This window comes from Astyanax mexicanus, chromosome 3 (assembly GCF_023375975.1).
Source record: "Astyanax mexicanus isolate ESR-SI-001 chromosome 3, AstMex3_surface, whole genome shotgun sequence".
NCBI lineage: Eukaryota > Metazoa > Chordata > Actinopteri > Characiformes > Acestrorhamphidae > Astyanax > Astyanax mexicanus.
Genome location: NC_064410.1, coordinates 31,657,619 through 31,685,039, shown reverse-complemented (window position 1 = coordinate 31,685,039; position 27,421 = coordinate 31,657,619). Strand labels below are relative to the sequence as shown.

Below are 27,421 nucleotides of genomic sequence, written 5' to 3'. Positions count from 1 at the left end.
ATACTGGTAAAACAGCAGAGATTTAATATACTTTATATTAGAAGATATTCCCAAAGTCTGTACCAGAGGAGCCAAACTAACCCAATGAGAAAAAGCTGTATATCTAGCATATTTACTATCTAATGTTAATTCATCAAAATGCCATTCAGACATAAAATATATGAATTAATATATTTATATTAAATTGTAGTTAAAGTTTTCGATAAGCTTTGTGATGTATTTGCCCCTCTGCAGTGCCGAGTTCTGTCTGTGCTGCTCTGTTTTAGATGAAGGTGAGCTGTTTTATGAATTCTGAAGTCTAAAGGGAACTGCTCTAATTCAGCTGTGCTGGCAGGACTGAGCACTCTGCTGAAGAACACTTTTACACAGGGTTATGATCTTTCTGATGTCTGTGCCAGTGAGCTCAGCCTCAGTCTGTTAGAGATGCTGTGCTGATGGAGGAAAATGAGGTCTGTATGCTGGGGATGGGTGATGTGGCCCTAAAAATATATCATGATATATATCACGCATTTTCGCCATAACTATACTCTTGGTGATATGACAAAATTTAATTTGCATGAAAAAATATATATACATATTAAAGAATATACTATACTGTCTCAAGATGCATATTAAGACATTATTTAGTATGAATATGCATTTCCTAAATTTTTCTAGGAAGAAATAAAACTAAACTTTTATCTATATTGTGAACAATAGAATAACAATGATTTTGTATAAAATAATAATAGTGTAACAAAATAAAAACTGTAACAAATATCTATCATATTTAGTGCATGCATATACAATGAAAAAAGAAACAATTAAAAGTAAATTTAGTCAATTCTATAGCAAATACAGAATAGACTGCTTTCAGGAATCTCGCTATTATCACATTATGGAGTTTTTTATTGGGTTAAAAATGTTAGTGGGTCCAAAATTATATGGCATAGCCCTACTGAATTATATTAATCTTATATAATTCTACACAACATTAATATATATAGTTATATATAGTTATATAGAACTTATATAGTTATATATAAGAATTATATACATATATACATACATTATTATGTATATGACTACTTAACCCTTAGGAGCCTAGACCTCAGTGAAAAGTTTCTTTTTATCACATATCTCTTATTTAAAATGAACTATTGTACATACCATTTGAAGTAACACTGATTTCAAATCCAGCTGTTGTGTACAGCGGCCATAAGCAGGGACTCAATCAGACAAGCGGCTCTTCACCTGCAGCGCACATGACCCTCACCCCCACCACCCCCCCCCCCCCCCCACTCAGAAACTTACCATATTAAGTTTTCTATTCTTTATACAATAATTATTAATTACTACTCAAATATTTTATTAGAATAAATTTCGGGTTTACAATGTACATTTGTTGGTTTTATTCAGGTACTATGAACAAAGCTACCTGAAAGCTGTTAGCAACATTAGCCTGTTAGCTGCAGTGCATTAAAATCCTCCTCTGTAAAACTGGGGTTTGTGGAGTGTTCCAGTTTTTATGAGTTTATTAATCTCACTCTGAGTAGGTTCTGAGTCAGCTCATGTGGGTCTGTGTAAACATTAATTCAGTCTTTAATATCCTACATTAAAGGTGTGCTAACATTAGCCAGCTAAGGCGTGTAAAGGTTAGTACTGAAGTAGACATGCTTCGTTAGTCATACAAGGTCATGACCTTTTCAGACTGAAAGTTAAGGTAAAGCTTCTGAGTGTGGATTTAAATTTTGCAGATTCTGATCCCACTTGTTTATTCTACTAAATGACTTTAATTACTGCACTTTTCTGATTCCTAAATAATTGTGATTTCCAAAAAATATATATTCCTAAACAATTCTAATACCTAAAACATACTTCTAAAATGATTCCTAAATGATTCTGATTCCTCGAAAAGATTCCTAAAAAATATTCCAAAACAATTCTGATACCTATAAAATATTCCTAAAAATTGATTCGTAAAAGATTCTAAATCCTTAAAAAAACTAAAAGTATAAAACAATATACCTAAATAATTCTGATTTCTTAATAAAAAATGATTCCTCAACAATTTTTACTACTTCTATTTGTATACAGTTCTTTTATAATCAATTATAATCTCCCAAAATATTCAGAACCCTGTGTCATTGCTTTTCAAAAGACAGGCATGCCTTTGTAATGTGTGCAGCATGTGGTTTTGCATTTGCTTGTTGAAAAATGTAAAATGTTGAAATGAAGTTGAGCGGACAAAAAATAAAATATCTTGGCTTTCTACTGTCTTCAGCAAATTAAAAGTAAAATATAAGAAGTAAATATAAGAAACACTGTTTCTATTTCATAAGCATTTTTAGGTGGTGCTACAGTCTCTCTTTAGGGTTGGATATTTCTTGGCAGCATTCTGTCAAGTTCATTAAACTGAGTGCCAGAATCAATGTAAGAACACATTAGTGGGTGGAGCTAGTAGAGGGAATTAGGGTAAGTAATATTACAATGTATAATGTAATAAGAGGTATAAAGAGGATGTTTTTTTGCGTTTGCCTGCAGCGTGAAGGGAAGTGTAACGCAATAAAGCTGTGTAATAAATGTGCGTGAGCCTCGGTACATGCTGTTATTTATTCATACTGGTTTGGTTGTTTATCCTTCAGAGAAACTCCAGTCTTTAAGCACTTTTTAATTAACTCAGAACTGTCCCTGGACACTGCTGGCAACACCATCCAGCTGTGTGTGTGTGTGTGTGTGTGTGTGTGTGTATATGAGAGAGATTAACCCAGCCGTCATAACAACAACAATTAAAAAAGCAATTTCCCACATGCCTTACAACTGTGTAGCAGAGAGAGAGAGAAAGAGAGAGAACATTTTTGTTGTTATTTTTACAATGCTTTGGCAATATTTTCCTCATTACAGTCATGCCAATAAAAGTATCTTGAATCTCAGAGAGAGAGAGAGAGAGAGTTATTGATAGATAAATACATAGGTACACTGAGATATACTGACAGGACAAATGTAATTAAATGTGGGACTACTATCATGTTCAGTGACTTTAACTCAGTCCTATTGAAGCTAATTAGTGCTGCACTGAACTTTGGGATATGCAAATCACATCCTGTATTGAATGTGGAATTGATTTATGCCACAGTCTCTTGTCTGTTTGCATAGACAACTCTAGCCAGACACCACAGGTCACCATCATTACCACACTGCTAGGGTTGCAACGGTTTAGTTCCAAACCTATAAGTGTCTGATAAAAATTCAATGTTTGAGCCACTGGCTTAAAAAATGCATCACTTGAGAATAATAAACTATTTTAATAACATCTTGGGGCTGTCCTGATAAGCGCCAGTTTCATCCTTACATTTTCAATGGTCTTTGCAACGGCTCTTGATGATACTTTCAAAGTTTCTGATTAGCTGAACTTTATTTGCTAAAGTATTTTTGTTTCTTTACTTCGTTGAGTAGTTCTTGCCATAATATAAACTTTTTTGACTAATAGTGTACTGTTTATGTCTACTCTCTCTAAAAAAACAGTATTAGGCTACCACAAATGATCTGTGCATGCCTTTAAAAAACAATAATTGTGGGGATGAAGGTCATATGTAAAAATGCATTGTTTGATTTTTGCCGAACATGAAGTATTTATGTGAAAAAAACAACTAATAAAATGTTATTTTGAATCCAGCTGCTCACAGAACGTTGCCTTAAGCAAAGTTTGGATGTACAGCATTGCTTTTATGGAAAGTAGTTGCTTGTTCCTTGCTGTCCTTCCAAGCAACACCCTTCTTGTTTAGTGTTTACTTGCTGTTTGATTTATGAACATTGACATTACTCGATGCAAGAGAGGTCTGTAGGTCCTTGGATGTTACCCTGGGGTACTTTGTGAATTCCAGGATCATTATTATTCGCTGTGCCCTTGGAGTGACCACTCCTTGGAGGAGTAGCAGTTGTGCTGATTTTTTTTTCTATGTATATATTTTCTGCCTTACAGAGGGCTGGAGAGGCCAAACACTTTAGAAATGATTTTGTTATGAACATAAACCATAGAAAGTCCCAAGTAAAGTTTCATGGAGCCCCTGACTTCCATTACCTATTTAAATGAACTTCTAGAAGATAACATACTTTTCCTCCAAATACATTCATCATCCAAAAAATTTACTGACACTTGGTAAACTTGGTCAAATCATGTTTGGTCTACACTACAGGCACTTTAGCTCTATCTGGACGGAATTAGTTCTCAGGGGGTTTCCACAGAGATCTACGTAAACACAACAGCGAGTGGAAATGGACACAGCTCAGAGACGCCACACTTTTGTGAACTGGTTGTGAACTGTACTTACGAATTGCCTAAATTTGGCTCTGACCCAAACCGAAATAAGTGTCTGTTCTCTGCTCCAACGTCTTTTAGAGCACTTAGACGTCATGCCGCCATCATGTGACGCCAACGTCATGTCATGTGGTCGAGAGAGCCAAAAACCTCACTGGTCCTCCTTATTTTTAAACTGCAGTCCAGATGCAAGAGTTTTATCACTGAGTTTTATCACCCCCTGAGATATAATCCTGTCAGGATAGGGCTTTTGATAGCACAATACAAAAAAGTCTTGCAGCCAAAGCCTCTACCCTTTTTTCAACAGTTACAGGACAATGCTCGACCACACACTACTCTGGCACGGCTCTGGCAGCAGCTCTACAGCAGATGCTACTGCTATGTCTTTAATCTCAGGTTCCTGTTTGTTGGTGTCCTGTAGTCAGGTGGTCGTCTGACTCTGTGCTTACAACATTTGGTGAAGCCAACAAATCCATGTCTTCTCCTTCCTCCTCACTGTCATGGCTGGTGATTCTTGCTTTCTTATGTGAATTGCAAGGGCGTAGGAGCAGGTTTGATATTGGGGGGGACACATTTGCCAATATGAACCCAAGTCCACCCTATAGTTTCTTAGAACAACATTTGTGGAAATTACTTTTAATCACAAATAATATTTTTTTTTCTGTATTTTGTTTTTTATTAGTTAACAAGGTGATTTTACAACCTAAACATGTTACTTCACATTACATTTACTGTTGTAAGAAAAAAATTATGCATATACATATACATCTGACAAAAATGATCAGTTATCACCTAATATTTAAAATAATATAACAGATTTGGTTATTATTATTATTATTATTATTATTATTATAATCATGTATTGGCATGTCAATTCTGTTGTATATTTACATTTTCTCCACTCTTTAAAAAAAATCCTACGCTTTTATTTTTCTATTAAGAGCTCTTCTAAAGATTGGTGTCCTTTTATGTAAAAGAATGTAACTTTACGTTTCATAAAGATTTTAATTATAAACGTCAGGACATGTGGCCTTACTGTGAACCCTGTTCTTACATATTCTACTGAATATTAACACTGTTCTACATATTCTAGAGCTTTCTCTGCTTTAAAGACATTTAATAAAGTAAGTGGTGGTATGATGTGTCTAATGCACTGCTGGATATACATGATTAAACTCAGTAAACTCAGTAAATGACTGTTTATTAGCTGATCAGCTGGATCAGGTGGAAAACACAATTTTGGGGCAGTGATCAGGGTTAAGAAACTGCTTTAAACTACAAACATAAAGTACTGTACTAAATTCTGACTATCCACTACATCTGGCTTCTAGATAACTAGTTAACTAAATGAATTTTTGTTCATTATTGCTCACAGTAAATCCTGTAATCCTAAATTAATAAAGACAGTTTAAATATGAAACAGTAATTAGCTGATCAGGTACAGGGCAAGTTGAACATTACGTATATAGTTTATTTTTTCTTTAACGTTGACTTCCAATCTAGCTAATTCCAAAGTTAAGCTAACTCACTCACACAGCTGCAGTTTATTAATCACAGTGGGTTTAAACTGTGTGCTGATTTAGAGTCTTGTATTTTTAACCAGCTATCAGAAACATCATCACAGTTTATGTGGTTAGCCTACCGTTACCTTTCTTTTAGAAAAATCCCCGTATATCCAGATCTTAATCAGCTGAAGCTGCTGCAGCCCGATCCCGCTGCTAAATCTCACAGCGAGGGGGCGGGGCTTCCCCCACTAGCACACCGCGGGCCGCAAAACCAGCAAGCTGATTGGCTGTTTGTGCTGAGAGGCGGGACTTAATACCTGAACCGGCTCCGTGATTGGTCCGGTCTGTCTCCTCATTAATAGTACAGCTGATCTGAACGAAACAATATAATTTTTGGGGGGGACAAATCCACCTGTTTCCAATATTGGGTGGGACATGTCCCACCCATCCCCCCCGGTTCCTACGCCTATGGTGAATTGTATCACCACCAGCAGCACCCTGCGAGCGCTAGCATGCCAGGAATGGCATTTGGTCAAAGGATCTAAACATCTGCGTCATCTTCTGTTGTCTAGCTATGATGACTCCCGAGAAACATAAAAGGCAGGACTTTTTAGAACTCAGCAATAATTAATCCATTTCCAGATACATTAATTAGCAAGATCAGGAAATTAAAAACAAAACACTGAACTATATTGAACTCATTTGATTGTACAGTACAGATATATAGAGCCAGTTTCATCATAATATTTGATGGTCTTTGCGACAGCATGCAAGGATATTCAAGGACTACAATTTTCTTCATAGCTTGGATGTAAATAATGAAAAACCACTGAATTTAAGTTATGTTAAATTTAGAAATTTGAAATTTTGTTAGATTTAAAGTTAACTTTTGAATGGTACTGTTAGGAAACGTCCCCGATCCGATCATGTGAGAAACGGGCCAAAGAGTCTAAAAGCGGAGAGAGTGCGCATTTCTAGCAAAAAAAAAACGGGGTAAAATAGTCTAAAAGCGGAGAGAGTGCGCATTTCTAGCACAGAAAAACGGACCAAAGAGTCTAAAAGCGGAGAGGGTGCGCATTTCTAGTGCAGAAAAACGGGGCAAAGAGTCTAAAAGTTGCCGTAATTAAGGAGTTTTATATTAAGAGACATCATGAAATTAAACATCAATTTGAAAAATCTTAGTTTACACAACACTGTCAAAGATAAAGATAGTAAGTCAAGGAAAATGATGTGTAAATAAAATAATCAGGAAATAAAGTATTATTTAAAGTGGTATATTTCATTATTTGTGTTATTACAGAGTCTGTGGCCCGTGACTTCAAATATATTTCTCCTTCTGGCCCCCAACAAAAAAAAGTTTGGACACCCCTGCTGTATATGAAGTGCATATTTTTTTAACTAACATAAACCAATTCTACAACTTTAATTTCTCGTTAAATAAAGCTCTTTTTATTAGTTTTATTAGTGATTGGTACAGTATAGTTGGTATCAACACCATTTTGATTCCCCAGCCTGTCATGCAATTCAGTGTTCCAGTAGGATTTCTTGGGCAAGATTCAAAATACTACTTTGTCCTACCTGTGTTGTAATGTTTTGATTAAGATCATCAGCCAAGTAATAAACTTTTATAAATATACATTCTATTATATTCTGCTCTAACTTCAATAAAATCTGTGCAGATCAGAGAAAGCATGTCTCGGTGATAAGCCGGCGTTTTGTATTCTGTTTGTAAATGATGTCCTTTGAGGTGCTTCAGCATCATCTGTGTGTTTTTTTATCAGAAGACAGCAACGCCGCTGGAGATTCTGTGGCAGCTGCAATCTTTCAGCTGCTGTCAATTACCCCACGCCTTTATTGGTCTTGTTTAGCTTTAACTGCTGGCTGCTGTCAGTGTGTAAAGCCCCCGCCTGTCACTCTGTGTGAATTCACTTCATTCTTTCTGTCTTTTCTCTCTTTTATCCCTCCGTGCCGTGCTGTAGAGTGCAGAATAAGACCGGTAACTAACATAGTTTTGTCTTTGTCTGACCCAGACAGTTTCCTTTCTTCAATGCCAGACTTTTAGAATGTAACTTTGTGAATTATGATTTTTTTTTTGGACTTTAATGAACCTTCAAAACTTTAAAAAGATACTTCATTAAAGAATGAGAGCCTCTGTTGATCATGTCTAGAATATGACATGCTTTTTTAGACTGCTGGGGCAACATTGTTAATAAAGCTGGACCATTATTTATTTGCTAATAAAAAGGTTTTAAAATAGATTTTTTTAAACAATAAAGGAGAAATCTGGTGTGAAATGGACTTGGATTGTAGTGAGTATAAACTTTTGTCAAATAGTCCACCTCCAATCACATCAAGCATTCCAAAATCCAGTGCTTTTATTTGATGCTCCTAACAGGCTTCCAATGCTAGTGATAGGGGCATAGCCTTGCCCATGCAAAAGAAATCACAAATTTTACACCATTAAGAAACTCAAAGTAGCTCCAGACATCATTGATTGATGAATTCTGGGGGGCCCTGAAAAATAAAACTAGGCACTGGGAAGTGCACAGGTAGTTTATTAAAAAGAGAAGCATGGGCCTGCCCTCCCATGGCATGGCACGGCCTCGCTGAGGAGTGCCCATCTTAGGGAAATAGCCTGATTAGCCCAGCTGGGCTAACATTTAAGAAACGCTTCAGCCCACAATCGGAGAAAGGACTCCACGAGAGTAGGGAGGCTGAGGTGACTGGGACTGGTTAAAATATATATTTTTTATTATTAATAGCGAAAAGTGTCCCTTTGAAGTAATAAAACGTACTAGTCCTGTTTAATCTAGACTTAAAACCTTTATTTGCGGTCATTTCCACCTCTGCTGTGCCCTCACAGGTTCAACTGTTCTGTAGGTGTGAATGATGTGTCCCTGTAACAAAGTGCACAATATGCAAACTAATTAATCAATAATACCGCCCTTCTGGTGACTTTCAACAGTCTGCGCCTCGCTGCTTTCAGCTCAGCCCAATCAGCTCTCCCTCCTAACCCACCCCTAAACCCATACATCACCCAGTGCCCCTCCCAAACTTTCGGAATGCTGGGTGTGAATGGAATTGAGCTATTTGGCAAAAGTTTTTACTCATGTCATGTTTCACTACAACCAAAGACCGTTTTACACCGTTTTTTTCCTTTAATGCTACATTGTTACCCTCCCTTCAATCTGTCATTGCTGTCCAATGCTCAGGACCCCACAGGACCACCACAGAGCAGCTATTATTTGTGTGGTGAGTTATTCTGAGCGCTGCAGTGGCTGCATTGACATGATGATGGTGTGTTAAAGTATGTGTAGTGCTAGTATGACTGGATCAGACACAGCAGTGCTGCTGGAGTTTTTAAACATTCTCTGTTTGTCCACTCACTGTAAACTCTATTAAATGCTCCTGCACAGCTGGCAGCTGCATATATTCAGTAGGTCAGGGGTGTCCAAACTTTTTTTGTTGGGGGCCAGAAGGAGAAATATATTTGAAGTCACGGGCCACAGACTCTGTAATAAAACAAATCATGAAATATACCACTTAAAATAAAAATAATACATTTTCCTGATTACTTTCATTTACACACCATTTTACTTGACTTACTATCTTTATCTTTGACAGTGTTGTGTAAACTAAGATTTTTCAAATTGATGTTTCATTTCATGATGTCTCTTAATATAAAACTCCTTAAACTTTTAGACTCTTTTGCCCCGTTTCTGCGCTAAAACTGCGTACTCTCTCTGCTTTTTAGACTCTTTGGCCGTTTTTTTGCGCTAGAAATCACACTCTCTCCGCTTTTAGACTCTTTGGCCAGTTTCTGACACCTAGCGTTCAACCTTTGCATCTCACATTATAAAAACCTGCTTAACAGCGGGCCAACTTTCATTCTATTTCTAAAATACCTCGCGGGCCGCTCCAAAAAAGGAAACGGGCCTCAAATGGCCCGCGGGCCGTAGTTTGGACACCCCTGCAGTTGGTGGATTATTCTCAGTCTAGCAGTGAGAATGTCCCACCACCTCAATGATACCTTCTCTGTAGTGGTTCTGTGAGGTCCTGACCATTTGAAGAACAGTGTGTCCTGTGTGTATGGTTTCTAAGAGGAAGCTTTAGTCTGGCTAAAATGAATTTGTGTGTTTATCTTCTGAGGCTGGGGATGAAAAATTTTTATTTTTTTTATTGTTTGTGCGTCTGTGTAACTACACAGTTTAATCATGTGAGCTCAGCCTTAAGGAGGGAGTAGGGGTCCATTTCGGTCAGAGCTCTGGTTGTAAGTTGTGAAGTAGTGGAGTTTTTCACCCGAGAACACCCGACTCCTCCTCTCCCTTTAGATACTCCCTGCTCTACTTCAGTACAGCACCTCAGATTCCCTGCGGTTCCTTACGCTGCTCCTCAAGGATCTGTGCGCTGGTTCTGTTCTGCAGTTTTTATAAATAGTCTAGTCTCTGGTGTGTTTCTGCTGTACACACACACACACACACGCATACAGTTATTTAGGATACATTGGCTGTAATAAACTCAGCCATAAGGCAAGGACACATATTTTTGCTCTTGAAACTTAAACCTTTCGCTTGGTTGTTGAACGTGTTGCTATGGTGCTTCAGGTGTTGGCTTGAATGATATAACATGGTTAGTAGATGGTTGGCAGGGTACTAGGATCTAGTCAGTAATGCCTGATGGTTGCCGAGGTATTGCTAAGTGGTCAATGTCCTTTTCAATACAGTTGTGATGGTATTGTAAATTATGATGCTAGAATGGGTTTTAGAAAGTATTCAGTTGTATCCTACAAACATCTATCACATGTCTAATGATTTCTAGGTTGTTGTTAGGTGGTTGCTCTGGTACTTCTAACTCTTTTTGCTATACCATGTCTAATGGTTGCCAGGAAATGTAAATGATAGTTGTTGTTTTTTTACTATGGATAAAAAAAATATTTACTTTTCTGTCTTTGCACATATATGAACTTGAGTGACATCCTGTTCTTAATCCGTAGGGTTCCCTCAAAGTTGGGAACATGAATCTGTCCAAAATATCTTAGTATGCTAAAGCATTAAGAGTTTCTTTCACTGGAACTAAGGGGCTGAGCACAACTCCTAAAAAATAACCCCACACCATAATCCCCCCTCCACCAAACTTTACACTTGGCACCATGCAGCCAGAGAAGTACCATTCTGCTGGCAACCGCCAAAACCCATCTTGTCCATCAGATTGCACACCAGAGAACACGCTGGGTTTTTATACAGAGTCTAGGGACTTGCATTGCACTTGGTGATGGAGCTCATTCCATGAAACACACATAGTATTTTAACCCCTTGATAGGCCGGGATTTTTGTCAATTGTCTGCCTGACATTACACCACTAAATCTTGAGGATTTCTATTCAAGCTTTACATAAAAAGCTTTCATATTTGGTAAGAAATGTAACTAAAAAGCAAAAGTGTAATTGTAATAGAAAATATATAAAAAAAAAAATAATAAAATGCTAAAATTGTCTCTTTCCTGAACTTCATTTTAAAATAAATATTTTCCTGAATACAAATCAAACAGTTCATGTCCTCCAAACCTTTAGTTTCATTATGTTTGTCTAGTTTTTTATGTCTATTTTCAAACATGCAGAAGTTGATTCCTGTTACTGATCTGGAATTATTAAGTGAAATAGAGAGAAAACAGGCAGCTTCTCCAAGTGTCCTGTAGGAGATTTCAAATCCCTCAAAGTTTCCAAATGTAAATTATAAAACAGATATTTTACTGCAGAAAAAAGAGTTTTGTATCACCTACACCTGTAGCCTGTATACAAGACAAAGCATGTTAAGGAGTTAATGTAGTTCTCTAGTCACTGCCATCTTGAAATTGAGTCACGATAAATCGGCTGACGGGCATGAACAAATAGATGGGAAAGGGGAACTTAATTCTGTAGAAATGCATGAATTTCAGCTATTGTGGAAATATCTATATAATATTGAATAATTAATTAATTTTAAAATCTGTTCCACTATGCTACCCATTTGATCGTACTCATAAGTTTTAGACTTATTGTGGCCCCCTGATAACTACCTCAGGGTACTGTGTGTACAAACATTTTTTTAAATAAACTATCTGTGCACTTTCAAAGTTCTCAGTGCCTTGTTTTTAAATATCAGGACCCTCAGACTTCTGTTAATGAAGTGTGGAGCTACATTGAGCTTGTTTATAATAAGTAGCATTTTAAGCCTGTTGTAAGCATCGACTAAAACCCTGTATTTCGGAATGTTCTAAGCGAACGGAGATGGGTTATTCAACAAAAGCTACTACTCGTTATTTACGTTATTACGTTACGTCACGTTACGTTATTTAATTTTATTATGTGAATACCGTAATGTGATGTAAGTTATTTTTCAGCAATTGGGTTAATTATCTTTGTAATAATCAATAGTGTTCTGTAATGCTCAAATTGTAATGTTTTGGTTCTTTTTTGGTTAACATTTCTCCAGTAAATCATCACTATGTAACCAAACGTGTTTGGACAGCCAGTCCTATACCAGAATTTCCTAGATATGTATGCAATCCTGTTCTCCTCAAAGCAGTATGGGAAGTCTAGCCTATTAATTCCTTTGCTTTCAGGAGAAATGCCGGAGGGCGTGGCGTCTGCGTACATTTGGCCAGTTAATGAGATGTATATCAGTCTAAATGGAAAAAGCACATCCGCAAGTCAATGTAGAGTTTATTCAACTGCAGCATCTTTAATTAGAAGTTAATTGAACCAAATGATTAACTACAGTTAACTGCAGCAAGTCACATAATTAAGTCAACTCAATTACTGTTTCTAATCCTCCAACGCCTCGTTTTTAATCAGGTTAGTAAGCTGAAGTCTGAGGCTGGTGTATAGATGAGACGCCCCAGTTCTTTCAAGCTGCTGACACGAGCAGAAGAGGCTACGGCTGTGTTTAACGCAGCACATGCTGTATCCTATATAAACACTGAGGTGCTGGAGTTAAATCGAGCAGGAAACGTCTGAGGGGAGAGGAGGAGTCTGATGATTTCAGACGGTGAACCACAAAATCTTTTATTCATAGCCTTGATTAGCATTAGCCTAGCAAACACCTGGGACTGCACAGCGAGCAGAACCACAGCTAGCAGAGGATGTAATAAGAACGTTTAGCATCATTTTGAGAAGGTTGCAGGAAGGTTAGACTGTAATGTTACAGAAATAATGTTCTAGAAGCGTTCTGAAAACATGTGACATAATTAGTGTTTGCATGATAATGATATTAGAACCTTTCCAGCTATATGAATACCAACATTATGCAAACATTAAAAGTAGGGGTGTGCCATATCACATCATACTCAATAATATTGCCAATTTTTTTTATACCCTGAAATACCCTGAAATATCGTATTTATATCAACTAGAGACTACTAGAGTCCTTTATCATTTATTTTACTTCAATACTGGATATATGGAGATATTTGAAGTGCATTATTAGCATAATGACATTCTAGATCATTGACCTCTGTTAAAAATCTAATAAAATTATTGTATTTGTTTATATCTCAGATAGGGGTGTGCCATATCATATTGTATGCAATAGTAAAATTTACAACATTCCCAGAACCAAAAATAAAAACAGAAGTGACATAAGTGAGGTTGCAGCGACGTTACCAGAACAATTTAAAAATACACAGTCTGGAAAAAAAAATCTACTAACCACATAGTAATCATCAGATATAGCATAGCTAGGTCTGTCATGATACCTTGTTGTAATTATTGTACTGGCAACCCATTATGTTTTTTTTTTTTGTTTTTTGTTTTTTTAGCAAGAAGAGCCTATTAACATGAATGAGCCACTATATTTACTTAAGCAATTTATTTTGATTTATTTATGTTTCAATTTATATTGAATTTTCTATTTTTACGTTTTTAATATCTCTATATTCCTAAATTGAATCAAAAGTTCACTGCTCCTTAAAAATGTGTAGTAGTATATTTATACATTAATATATTATCATTTTATCAATGATTCTCATTATATACCAAAACGACATGAATATAATTTATTACAATTATTTCTAAGACTATCTAAAAATTATTGTTTAGAAAAGTAGTTTTTTTGATCAGGCTAAGCATAGCAATTTGTTAACAGTACCCTTCAAGCATAAAACAATCTTTAATATCCCAGCAAGAATACCATAGCAACCACACAGCAACCGTTCCGTTTTTATTTACAATTATTTACATTGTACACAACATCTCAACTTTTTGGAACTGGGCTTGTTTTATGTACGCTAATGGTGTCCCAGAAGAAAGGCTTAAAAAAGTTTTAAATAAATTTGAAGGCCCAACCGTTACCATGATTGTCAGTCACTGAACAGTGTACTACATATGTGTTCATCTACATCTGTAGATCTTGTACAATATTTGTTTTAATAGTGATTTATTGTTTCTCAATGTCAGTCCTCAATGTTTGCACAGTTATATAAAGGAAGAGTTAATAGACTATAGTGAAACCTATACGGTTAATGTAAGATCGGAGGTCAGATACACAGCAATGGACTGCAGGCGACTGCAGGCGAGGCAGCTGGCAGACAGAAGATTGCATTTTGATTTATTGTCGAGACAAAAAAAGGAGCACAACACAATGTCGTCTGCATGCCGGTGAATCCTACAGCTGTTTGAAATATTAACACAATTATTTATGTCTCATATACTGTTCCAGTGCTGTTGAACAACATTGTTCCCAGTATTGATCCTTGAGGCACTCCTGAGCATCGCATGATAAATAACTGTTATCAGCGGTTGCAGGCATTTTGAGAGCAATCACAGACAGGAGAAAACCATCCACCGTGACTGTTTAGACGGGTCAATAAACAAAGCTAAACAGTCTTTTGTACTGTTTTATTCAGATCGGTGTTATGCTGAATACAATATGGGTGGTCAAACATACAGAAAAAAAAAAATAAACAAAACTAGGCCACATAATAGACAGTAATTGTGAATTTCAAATTTGAACATGTTTATTTATCTCTCTTTTTTTTCTGTTGTGTTCACAGACAGCCAGCGGTGAGACTGGACAGTGGAGATGTCCATGCCAAGTAAGTCAATTACTTATAAAAAAAAAAGTGAAGAACTGCCAAAAAAAAGAAATTACTTATTTTGTGCCCGCTGGCGATTATTTATCGTTCTCGTCTTTTTGTCTTTATTATGATTGTTTTTATCCTCATACTGAAATATAAGATGGCAGGGCTAAACTACTGTATACTGAATGGGCGGGGATTATTATGGCGCCACATCAATGTCAAAAGTCGAGGGCGCAAAAATACAAGTCGGTCGCTACAGGCGAGAGCCCGGGCAGACAGAGCGGGTCACTTTGGTCACTAAACCCGGGCAGACAGAGCCGAAGAGTGAGTTGTTTGGATTGTAGCATAGCCACTTAGCTAACCCTCCTGTGGCCCTTCTGTCTTCCCCTCCTCCGGCTCGTGGATGTAGGCGGACCGTCACAAACCCTGGAGATATCTGCCAATAGCGTTTGCTGAGGGAGGCGACCCTGACCCCGCCCCCAAACTGTCAAAACCACCCCTTTCAAAACTCGAGCGCACAAAACTGAGTTGAGCACAAACTGTTGCTGCAGGTAATTCACACAGCGCACAAGGAAAAAAAGCACCCGAATGAAGCTCGAGAGCAACATTTTCTTCAGCGCACACACGATTCCCTCTTTTTTGCTCTTTTGCATGTTTTGAGCTGCACAGGGCATATTTTTCCCTTTGTTATGATAGCCAAGACATACTGACACGCCCTAAATCAAGCTGTGTGGTGCATGATTGACAGCTCACCTAGAGATCGCTTAAATATGGCCTTGCAGTTAAAAACCTTTTTAAACCTGTCTGTTTTCTAAACTGAAAGATACGAGCTGTACAGGGATAGGATAGTAGCATTAGCTGAGGTAAATTAGCATTAGTGCTGGGTGGTATAATGGTTCATTTGGTATACCAAGGGGTGAACATGAACCGGTATGTGTTTCTCTCATACCGCTAGAGGGCGCTGTGGAGCACCGTGCAGAACAGCACGTCAAAGAAGAAAGTCAAACGCTGGTCTACCTCCCATCCTGCAGAGAAATCAGAACACCTCCTGCTGCTGTTTCAACTGTATGAGTGTTTTTATCCCAGTAAAATAGAGCAGTAACTATAGTCCCTTTAAATATATTAATACTGTAGCTTGAATGATGATTTAAATGTATTTGTTAACTGGAGAAAGAAGGGAATTGTAGCTAATTTAAATACTGCAAGTTAATGCCTCTCATGGCTTTAGTAATAAAATATAGTAAATTGATATTAAACTTGTGTCTAACTTGTGCAATACAACTTTTAAGAAATATCTCTTTGAATACTTAAACATTGAGGATTTTAGGTTTGTTTATAGTGTTTATTTAGTTTATTTAGTATATTTTACTATTTAGTAAAATATTTAATTTTGTAAAGGGAGCCGTGTTAGATGTGTTAGCGTATCTATTTTTAAGGTCTATTGTTTACATTCGTCAGCTGTTTTTCTGCTGATAAAGTCTAATTTCTTCATATATTGTGTAATTTTGTGGGACAAAGTAAACCCAATACTAATCAAAGCCTTAATTTAAAGCCGTGTTTATTATATGTACTCCTAACAGTACAGTAACTCATATATTAAAGCCCAGTCATGCAAAAAATAATAATACAAACCATGATATGCATTTTTGTCCTTAACACCCAGCACTAATTAGCATTAGCATTTGTTTGTTTACCAAAAGACTGGCTGCCTTTGATTGTGTAAATGTGACTCACATGTACTCTACTGTGGCTTTCTGTAGTCTTTTATGTAGAACTGTTAAAATGCTGTGTAATATGTTGCAGATCAAGGAGTGTAAACAGTGCCCTGAGTCTGTGTGTGATGGGATTTAGGCTACGTTGGGACTTAACATTAGCTTCATCCTTCGTTTCAAATTAAAAGCCCTCTAAGGGATTTTTATATTGAGATTTCAAGACGTTTCACGAAATTGAAAATGTAAAATATTGATGAAAATTTTGAAATTGAAGTGTATATATAAAAAATATATGTATAGGAAACATGGGGAATCACTTAAAAAGCCCAGTTTTCCTCTGCAGACATTTCCTCTTTCACGCAGCCTTTGGCAGAACTCATCCTCTGATATGCAGCTCTTTCTGATAGCTCTCAAAGGACAGAGGAGAAACAGCAAGGCCGGCAGTTTTCGTTGGAGCCTCATGTCTGAAGGCTGTAACTATTAATTAGCGTACTACAGAGCGCTGTATAAATGCATGTTTAATCACAGGCTGAGGCTGAGCTAAAGTGCTTCAGAGAGTTTAGGCTGATAAAAATTGATTAAAATCTTTCTTTGCTGCCACACACCAAACCATGTAACAGGTTTTTTTATAATGTTTTGAAAACAGCACTCCCTCTTTACACTTGGTGAACATTTTATTAATTTGTAAAAATTGATATAAATAAATAATTTGTGTATTAAGATAGTATGAAATATGAGAAATATGAATTTATTTATTTATTTATTTATTTATTTATTTATTTTAGCATTTTCACAGTACGCCAGCCAACAGTGTGATATATATATAGGCCAAGCAGGTGGATGCCATCCCCTTAGCAATGTCAATAACATAAGGTCTAAAAGGATTGGCATCGTGTCCTGCATTTTCAAATTTATATTATTAATCATCTCTCTCTCTCTCTCTCTCCCTCTCTCTCTCTCTCTCTCTCTCTCTATATATATATATATATATATATATATATATATATATATATATAATACATATATATATTCCTCAAAATGTTTTTTTTTATATAAAGTGTGGTGTGAAAATGAAATCACTTAAATAGGACCTGCCTGACAAAACATTAGATTTACAGGAGTGTCGTCATATTTCCATTACTTCTGTCTTGTTCTTTGCAGATTCATTAAAGGAAATATATTTATATTTTTGTTAATTCAGTGATTTTTTTTATTGACTTCAGTAAATTTATTAAAAATTAATCAAATTAATAAAAAAAAATCAATAATTGTAAAACTGTAAAAATGCTCTATAATGTGTTGCAGATCAAGGAGTATAAACAGAACCCTGAGTCTGTGTGTGTCGGGATTAAGGCTACATTGTGAATTAACATTAGCTTCATCCTTCTTTTTTTTTATTAAATTTAATTTTGACTTTAAAAAATAAAAACATCTTTGTTCCACCAAATAATGTTTGAAAGCTCCACATCTTTTTTGTTGTTTCAGCCATTTCTCATTTTCTGCAGATACATGCTCTAAATGACAATATTTCTATTTGGGAGAAATGTTGTCCGAGGTTTATAGAATAAAAGAACAATGTTCATTTTAATCAAACACATACCTATAAATAGCTAAATCAGAAAAACTGACTCAGAAACTGAAGTGGTCTTTTTTTTTCCAGAGCTGTATCTTCATTAACTACTATTAATTGTTCAGCATTCACTGTGAATTACTCAATAGTGTTGATCATAAAACAATCAGTATCCACTTTAAACTGTCCAAAAACTGCTTTATTTTTTGTAATATCTTCTATTATTAATTCAGTACCTACTCTGAATTATTCAGTATGAACTCTAAATTATTCAGTATATTAAGTGGCTTCTAATTTGGAAGGTGAGAACACACACCTGAAGGGATTGGGCAGCTGCCTCAGCACCCTGGAAGCAAACGTCTGGTCCCAAGTTAATTTCTCTAACCTTTAGACCATGTCTGTTCTTGTCAGTCATCTGCCCTTTCCCACAAATCTCTCCCTCTCTCTCTCTCTCTCTCTCTCTGTGTGTGTAGTGAGTGAAGCTGATGGCGCGATGAAGGTGGCTGAATGGCAGCACACCTATTACTCCTCCGACTCTGGAATCCAATCAGGAGCCACTACAGTGCGGGAGCAGGATGAGACTGAGAACAGCAAAAGATTTCCTGCAGAGAACAGCACAGGTGAGACACCACAGAACCAAATGACTCACACACTCTATCACAGGTACTGCAGAACCTAATGACTCAGACACAAAATCATGGCCCAATCCCATTTCTCTTCTGTACTCTTGTTTTCGAGTGTAACCCTTTCTCTTGGAACAGAGTTTGAAAGGAAGGTGTGATGAGGTAAGAGGTCACCCTCATCACCAAAGCTATTGCTGAGACATGTAAATTGCTGTAAAGACAATTGTTTTAACAAACACTTGGATATAAATACCTGAGAAGGGGTTTTCAAAGGACCAGCAGTCATTACATTTCCGCCTCTTGTACTAGCAAGAAAGGGCCCATGGCAGTGCAGGAGAGGAGGGGAGCTGGAGTGAAGAACCTGTAAAAGAAAAAGACTAAATTAATTAAAAAGAACATTACCGGTAGATGTTGTGTAGTAATGGCCATTTTAAATCTATTACAGAATATGTGCACATTGTAGAAAATGTTAATAGTTGTATGTATTTAACTAGGATGCTGTAACTTACCTGCAGAGATATGATTTAGCCTGGGGTGGGGCTTCCAGTATTTAAAGGAGGGTGGGTTCTTCTCCTCCTCCTCCTCCTCCTCCTCCTCCTCCTTCTTCTTCTTTCTTTTTCTCTTTCTTCTCCTTCTTTCTTTTTCTTTCTTCTCCTTCTTTCTTTTTCTATTACTTCTCCTTCTTCTTTCTTTTTCTCTTTCTTCTCCTTTTTCTCTTTTTTCTCCTTTCTTTTTCTCTTTCATCTCCTTCTTCTTTCTTTTTCTCCTTATTTCTTTTTATTTTCTTCTTCTCTTTCTATTTTGTAATTTTCATTGTATTTTTTAGTTCTTTATTTTCTTTTTTTTTCTATAATTACACTTTTTTGAATACATTTTGCACTTTGAACTTACCTGGAGTGAAAACTTCCCTCCTAAGATTAGGACAAGCCTTCAAGGATGCAATACAGATATGTAAAGGGTTCATACAGAAATATAAACATGCCCAGAAAAAATTGGAAAAGTCATGGAAATTTGGTCTACACATGTGTGTTTCAGTTTATCGAAGGAGAAAATCTATTTTGAGCTAACAAATACGTCAGCTCAGAGTTATTTCAATAATTTAGCCCTACACAATGGAGCTCTCAGGATCTGACACACATTTTATTATTGAATATTGTGTGTCAACATTTTATCTGATTCACTTTTAGACATACTATAATCAATTTTAATTTTAGGTTTAGTTGATTTTTGGTTTTACTGTCCTTGTCTGCACTTAAAAAAAATATGGTCATGAAAATTTGCCTTGAAGGCATGAAAAAGTCATGGACAAATGCATTGGTTAAAAAGTGTATGAACCCTGTATATAGCTGTAAAGTTCTTAAGTTCAGCAACCTAGTGGCTGGTCAACTAGTTAAATTTAGGCAGGGCATTGTATGTCTTAAAATGTAGGGTAGGAGGTTAAAGCCATTAATTACTATTATCCATTCCTTAATTCCTCTGTGAAGGGGAGCTGAAATTAGCTTTTATTAACTTTTATTTAATTGTATTTCTCCATTCCACCTCAAAAACTGCAGCCCCTGCCATCTGTTGCACCATTTAAAGTGGAACTGGAAAGTAAGTTAGCTAGCTAAAGTACTGTGACAAACTACTAGTGAGTTTTTTTAAGCTTGTTATAAAGAAAATGACCATAAGACATTGAACTAGACATTAAAATAATAATAATAAAGCTATTGATTTATCGAATTTTGAACATGGAAAATACTTTATTTGTGGATTTCCATAAAAGTCTTTAAAATTGTTATTAATTTCTTGTGGGTCATGAGTAATGTTACCAACAGAGTCTTTAATTGAAGAAATAGCTGTTTTTTCTTTATTTAGTTTTAATTGGTTTGCCAGGAATTTTCCAGATTTATTTCCATGCTCGAAGTTTTCCAAACGCAGCCTCTGCAACATAAATTGTGTCTTTTTATCAATGGTTTCATTTAGTTCCAATCTTAATTTCCGCAGGGTGTTAATTATATGTTCTTGTGGTGAAGCAGCATATGCTGTTTCTAAAGATTTTATTTTCTGTTCCAATTCTGACACACAAGTTTTTTCTTTAATTTTCTTATGTGCGCAGTAAGATATTATTTTACCCCGCATTACTGCCTTCCCTGCTTCCCAAAGAACACATGCCGATATTCCAGGCAGGTCATTATGTTCTAAATATATAGCCCACTCTTTTTTGAAGTAATTAATGAAATCTTGTTCGTTAAGTAATGATGTATTAAATCTCCAGTTCCTAGCTGGTGGTATAACTCTTTTCCGTGTCAAAGACATAGACACCGGTGAGTGATCGCTAATAATGATAGGGTGAATTTGAGTGTCTGTGATTTCCCTCAACATAGAGCTGCTAACTAAAAAGTAATCTAAGCGAGAGTGGGATTTATGTACGTGTGAGAAAAAACTATACTCTCTCAGAGTGGGGTGATGTGAACGCCAAGTATCGCATAGACCAAAATCCTTCATGTACTGTTTAAGAATGTCTGCAGACTGCCAGTTCCTTTGACTCACTGCTGTACTGAGCCTGTCAATCTCTTCATTAAGTACCAAGTTGAAGTCTCCTCCTATCACCAGTGTGGTGTCAGAGTGATCAGAAAGTGAAGTGAAAAAGGTATGAAAGAAGGAGGGGTCATCAACATTTGGCGCATATATACTAGCAATGCAAAAATTTATATTTTGAATAGATAAATTAAGTATTATAAATCTGCCTTCTGGGTCTGATATAGTGTTTCTGATGGTGAAGTTTAACTATTTGTTAATCAATATAGCTACACCTCTTTGTTTGGAGTTGTAACAGGCTGAGTACATGTGAGGAAACTGTGGAAAGGAGAGTGTTTGCGCAGATGTTTTAGATACATGTGTCTCCTGTAGAAACACAATGTCAGCCTTTAAATCATTTAACCGATGGGCAATTTTTACCCTCTTTTCCCCCGAACCAGCTCCACGTACATTCCATGAGACAAACCTCTGCATGCTCATATTTGAGTTACCTGGGAAAGTCACGTGTGCTCACTAACGGTGTGTGTGTGTGTGTGTGTGTGTGTGTGTGCTCTCGCATGTAACCTGTATGACTGTGTGCTCGTGTGGTAAACATGTTGGGTGCAAAAAAAAACAAACAAACAAGCAAAAAACAATAACAAAAAAAAACAAAAAACAAAAAAAAAAACAAAGAGTGCTTAACATGATAACAGTCTGCTATACTGATTGACCCGGCATTAATAGTTATAAACAGACATATCTAATGAGCTTTTAGCGGAGAAGGAGTGAAAGAGTCAGAACAGACGTGTTTGTATACAGATCACCTGGTCAGTACAGCCATAGCGTGGTTTCCTGGTCGCGGTGAAGCTGACAGCCCGAGAACCTTCCTGGATGTATTTTTTCGGATAGGGAACAGAACTTTGCGTCGCTCCAGGATTTCTTTGGGAAACTGGTCGTTAACGCTGAAGTCCGTTCCCCTCAGCTCTCGCCCGCGGCTCTTCACCAGTTCCTTCTGTTTGAAGTGTTCAAACTTAGCCACGATGGGTCTGGATCGGTGTCCTCCGGGTCGTTTAGCTCCTATGCGGTGAACGCGAGCGAAGGTGATGGTCTTCACGGTGTCCTCCGGAAGCTTCAGGTAAGTATGTATGAACTCCTTCACTGTTGTCTCCGGGTTTTCCTCTTGCTTCTCTGGTAATCCAGAAAACACGAGGTTGTCTCTCATGCCGCGGGCCTGGAGCTCGAGGACGGTCTCTTTTATTTTTTTATTTTCCTCTGAGAGCTGGGTCATTCCCTTAGTGAGGGAGTTCACCGACTCTCTGAGGGCAGTGTTTTCCGCAGCGAGTGTTTCCACCTGCTGCTGGCTGAACTCCACAGACTCCCGCAATGCCTGAAACTCTTTATGGAGAATTTCCAGAATGGAAAGGCGAGCGTCGAAACTGGACAGCTTCTTATCTATGGACTCCAGAATATCCACCATATCGCTGGAATGTGAAGTAGCCCCAGGAGAATCTTCAGGGCGACTCCTCTTGGCGGACGGAGCTCCTTTTTTACCTGAGGGAGTCGGCGTTTTGTCTGGTTTCCCCATGACAACTCGCTCGAAACACTCGTCAATAAAAGTTTGCAGACTGTCCAGGTCCTCTTCGCCGTCCTCCAGTGCGCTTCAGGTAGTTATTATCTAACTAATATAAACTTTATAGCCTTTAAAGCTGTCTAAATCTAAGCTGGCTAATTAATCTATACAGCTAGTGTTTAGCAATCACTGCCTCGCTGCCTTGCTCAATACTGCCGAGATTCGCGTTAAGGTCTCGCGTTACCTCAGCATCTCCCTGTTACTTATTTATTTGTGGATTTCCATTCTGCCGTTCTGCCAGTGATTCTCATAATCCTCTATTTTGAGTGTGCCTCTGAAAAATCATACCCTACATCTAGACCTGCAGGCACAATACAGAGGGGTAGGGTAAAGGGGTGAAATGGGATTGGACCCACATGTACTGTACAACCCATTGACTTAGAACTAAGAGCACCACAAGAATTGCATAATCAAAAAAGTCCACAGAGAACAGCACAGGGATCTTTTCAACAAAGAACCAAAACACCACAGAGAACATCACTGACGAACCCAAACATTCTGCCAGGAACTGTAGAACCAAAGGACATCTACACATTAAAGAAAACCATGAGACCTACAGAACCTAAAAGAGGTCCAAGGAACATAAAGTGAAATAAATATTTAATACCACCCAGAAACTGCACAGACTGCATAGAACAGCAGGTACCACAGATCCATGCCCATCAATACAGCAAGAACTGCACAGCCACTAAAGTGCCCACAGATAATACCAGAGTGGCTGCAGAGCTGAGATTTCCCATAGACACCCAAACAAGAACTGCAGAACCAAAAACACCACATAGAGAACTCCTCAAGAACTGCAAAATCAAACATGCTTTTTTGCAGACACCTCTGCAGACACTGTGAAACTAAATTACTCCCCACAGACCCCACAGGAACTGCAGATACAACAGTGTTGAGCTTTATGTTTTTCATCTTTTACATCTTTTAGGAGCTAATTGGGAAATTTGCCACTCTACCCAAAAGCAGTTTTATTACCCTGGAGCACACCTGAGCATACCTATTCCTCCAAATGTTTTATTTATTTTATTATTTTCATATTGCTTTAAAGAGAAGACATTATAACAGTGAATTAAAGACAATAATAACAATCATGGTGTTGTTTCTCATGGTTCTAATTGTTTGAATGTTATAATGTGATACAGTACCAGTTAAAAGTTCACCTAAAACACCTAAAATTCAAAGTTTTTTTTTATTGTTTTAAAATGTTCTGCATTGTATAATATTACTTAAAACTATAAGTCAAGCAAACTTTGAAGAAAACCCTATGCAATTATTTAGTAAATCAGAATACGTTTTATATTTTAAATTCTTCAAAGTAGCACCTATGCTTCAGATGACAGCTTTGTACATCTTGGCTGGATTTTCTCATTCAGCTTTATGCGCTTTAAGAGACACTATAAGGAACTTCTAATTCAGCAGGTCTCACTGCTGGGTGGTGGTGGGTAGCTAGCTAAGTTAAGTAAAGCTAAGCTAAGTAAACAAAATTGTAATAAAAAAGACTTTCTTTTAAAGTCAAACGAGCGCTGTATGTTATTCTAAAAAGATTTATCTCCTGAAAACTGTTTTTTTGGGTGAGTAAAGTACAGTATGCTTTTATTCCCAAATTTCTCCAGCACTAAGGCTGGAGCATTAGCATTAGCGGATAACCGTGAGCGGGTAATGCTAATGCTGTTCAAGCAGTGTTAGGGGGTTTGGAGCAGGCTACCGGCCCATAATACTTACTTCTGAACGGGAAAATAGCAGTTAGTGGCTAATGCTAATGCTACTTCAGCCACGGTGTTGGAGAACTAAACTAAAACTCCTGAACTCCTGTATAGCGCTGCACTTGAGCGGAGTGGCTTTACTGCTCCACACACCATGACTAGTAGAATTCATACATAAGAAGCACTGGATTAAAAGCCGCACAGACGATTTTTGGGAATATTTAACGATTTTACTGTGAAAAATATGGTAATAATTTTCTTGAGGTTTAACATGCTGGAATCAAATTGACCTCAAAATAAATTTGAGGATAATGAAAGGGTTTAAAATAAATACTACAGAAATGTTTGCCCTTGATGGATTTGTGATTCAGTTTGCTCAATTTATTTAAAAAAACAGAGATTCACAAGAATGTATCCAGAAAAAGCCCAGAAAAAATTAGTTCCTGCACCACCTGTTAACTGTTTCTAACAAGTCCTTTTTTATCGGGGGTCCTGTTTAAACTTCATCATAGCCACAGTGGGCAGATTCTGAACTGTAGAGAAGTGGTTTATTCTGGTTATGTTCCGCAGTAATCCGAGAGCAAGGCGTGATCAGAGCTTCTGGCTGTGCTCTGTTTGTGAATCTTATGAGCGTGGAGTCCAGACCTTTAGCACAATTTAATTTTCTACTTTCCTAGCTTTTGGAAGGGAGGGGATTAGAGGCGAGGGAGCAGAAATAGCCCCTGGGGTCTGATGGAGACCTAATCTGGCCCAGTGGAAGATTCTTCAAATGAAAATCCATTTTAGTGCTCAGTAAATAGCACACTTGTCTGCCCTTCACTGCTGTAGTTTTTACCTTTAAAGGGTCAGTGAGAACCATGATGCGTTGAACTGCTTAGGCTGTGGTTTCTCGCTTTTGGGAAAAAAGTGTATTAATACAATTACACACTTTCCATAAATTGATGTTGTGTTCAGTTGTGTTCAGTCTCAGGCAGATGTCTAAATGATTACAGCTGTGGTCTGATTAGTCATTGGGTTTTGCTACAGTAAGGTGTACCTCTTGGTGAAAGATCAGTGGTTACTAGACATGCCGCTATGAAGCACTTTTTCCCCAGACATTTTGCCCAGATGATGGACATTGAGGAAACATCATTGGACTGAGAGACTGAGACTGTGAGGATAAAGGTTTCAATGAATTGCCTGCCATCTAAGTCGTTCATCTTTCCATTCCAACTGTCACCTTTGTTGGCAGTGCAGTTGTGAATGAGAAACCGGGGCTTCTGTAGACTAGAACTGTATCATGTTTAGTGACACATCCAGGTCTATTTGGTTCAGATTGCGTATGGACTGAGTATGGAAGCCTCATGGTAATTTCCCAGGAATATCTCCTCCAGATTTATAGCCAGTTGAATCAAGCGACCAGTCTATGAGTGTGCAGGATCTACAGGCCCAGCCACAACATTTGTGGACAGATGAACCTCATCTTGTATCCAGAATAAGAGCAGCCCAACACTTTGAACAGTTTCCCCCAATAAATTTCTTGTTTTTACTCTAAATCCCTATGCGGACGGGATTAGTTTCTCAGGGGGCCCTGGGGTAATTTTCTTTTTATGGCGGGTCCTCTGTAATTTTATTTTATGTGTATGTTTTTTTTTTCTCAGATGTCCTCTAAAAAAAAATTATAGGCTAAATTATCTACTGTTTTTCGCTGAACCATCTACTGTGGTCCTGAATAAAGGTGTGAAATATTTTTCATAGATGTCCCCCTGAGAAACTAATCCTGTCCGAATAGGGCTTAGTATTGTAATAATTTCAATTGCATCATCATTACATTCACACATATAAAGTTTTATTCAATTCCAATGACTCCTTTTTGTTTGTTTGTTTGTTTGTTTGTTTGTTAGTTTTTAGCAAAATGTTCAACTACATATCGTCGCTGTCCAATGAAAACCATGTATCTTTAAAACTGCAACTGTATATTAGAGAGATAAAACCTTCTTAACTTTTAATGGAAGTCAATGTAAAAGAGTTTCTTTCAAGCAGTTTTGAAGAATTTCTATTGGTCCATTTATTAATAAATTTTAACAGACTTTTTGTGTGTTCAAATTATGTAGTAAATAAAAATGAACAAAAATGGAGATACTTGTTTTTAGTTGGAAAACAACAATATAAATATAATATATCTAATGATCTGCTCGTTGTGTTTTGGTGTTGAACAGAACAGTATTTTCTCTGGATTATTACAGTAATGAGTTCAGGTTTATGCATGCAGAGCTTAAATACAGAGGTTACTCAGACCACACAGTCCTGCATGTTCTGATTTATGAGACGTATTTGACTCATGTGGAGGCACAGGTCTAGTTCCCATGCCCCCCACCCCACTTCTTCTGCATATAAGAGTGTGTGTGGGTGTGTGAAATGTGTAAATAACGTTCTGCTCTAAATGCCTAGCACTCTTTACACCTTTATTTGCACTCAGAGATACATTGAGGGTAACTCCAATTGAGTTTAATCAGATTAAACTAAAATGAGGAACAACTTAAACAAACTAACAGTAAAATCAGCACAGCTGAAACAAACTAACTATCAGAATAGTAGGACCAGGAGAGACACATGCTGATAGGAGTTCAACAGTTTAAACAGTTTTTTTAACAGGGAACATGCATAAAAGGATAGTCAAAAGCTAGCAGGGTCAGTAACATAAAAGGCAGCATAAACAAACAACATTCCAGGGTCAGGAGAAAGCAGGGTCCGTACAAGGAGAATCAGGCAGAAGGGAACTAAGCAAAAGAGTAGTCAATGAACAAGCCAGGTCGGCAACAGAGAAAGCAATAAACAATAAACTGG

General features: G+C 37.2%; 1 protein-coding gene across 2 annotated transcripts in view; it reads left to right on the top strand.

The window, feature by feature from the left end:
• jupb (junction plakoglobin b) overlaps positions 1-27,421 on the top strand; it is a 129,787-nt gene that overhangs the window by 55,284 nt on the left and 47,082 nt on the right. For both annotated transcript variants that reach the window (XM_049476357.1, XM_022683027.2), the window contains exons 2-3: positions 14,829-14,870; positions 18,611-18,757. In XM_049476357.1, coding sequence (XP_049332314.1) covers positions 14,858-14,870; positions 18,611-18,757 — 160 coding nt within the window. In that variant the 5' untranslated portion in view covers positions 14,829-14,857. The remainder of the gene's footprint in view (positions 1-14,828; positions 14,871-18,610; positions 18,758-27,421) is intronic.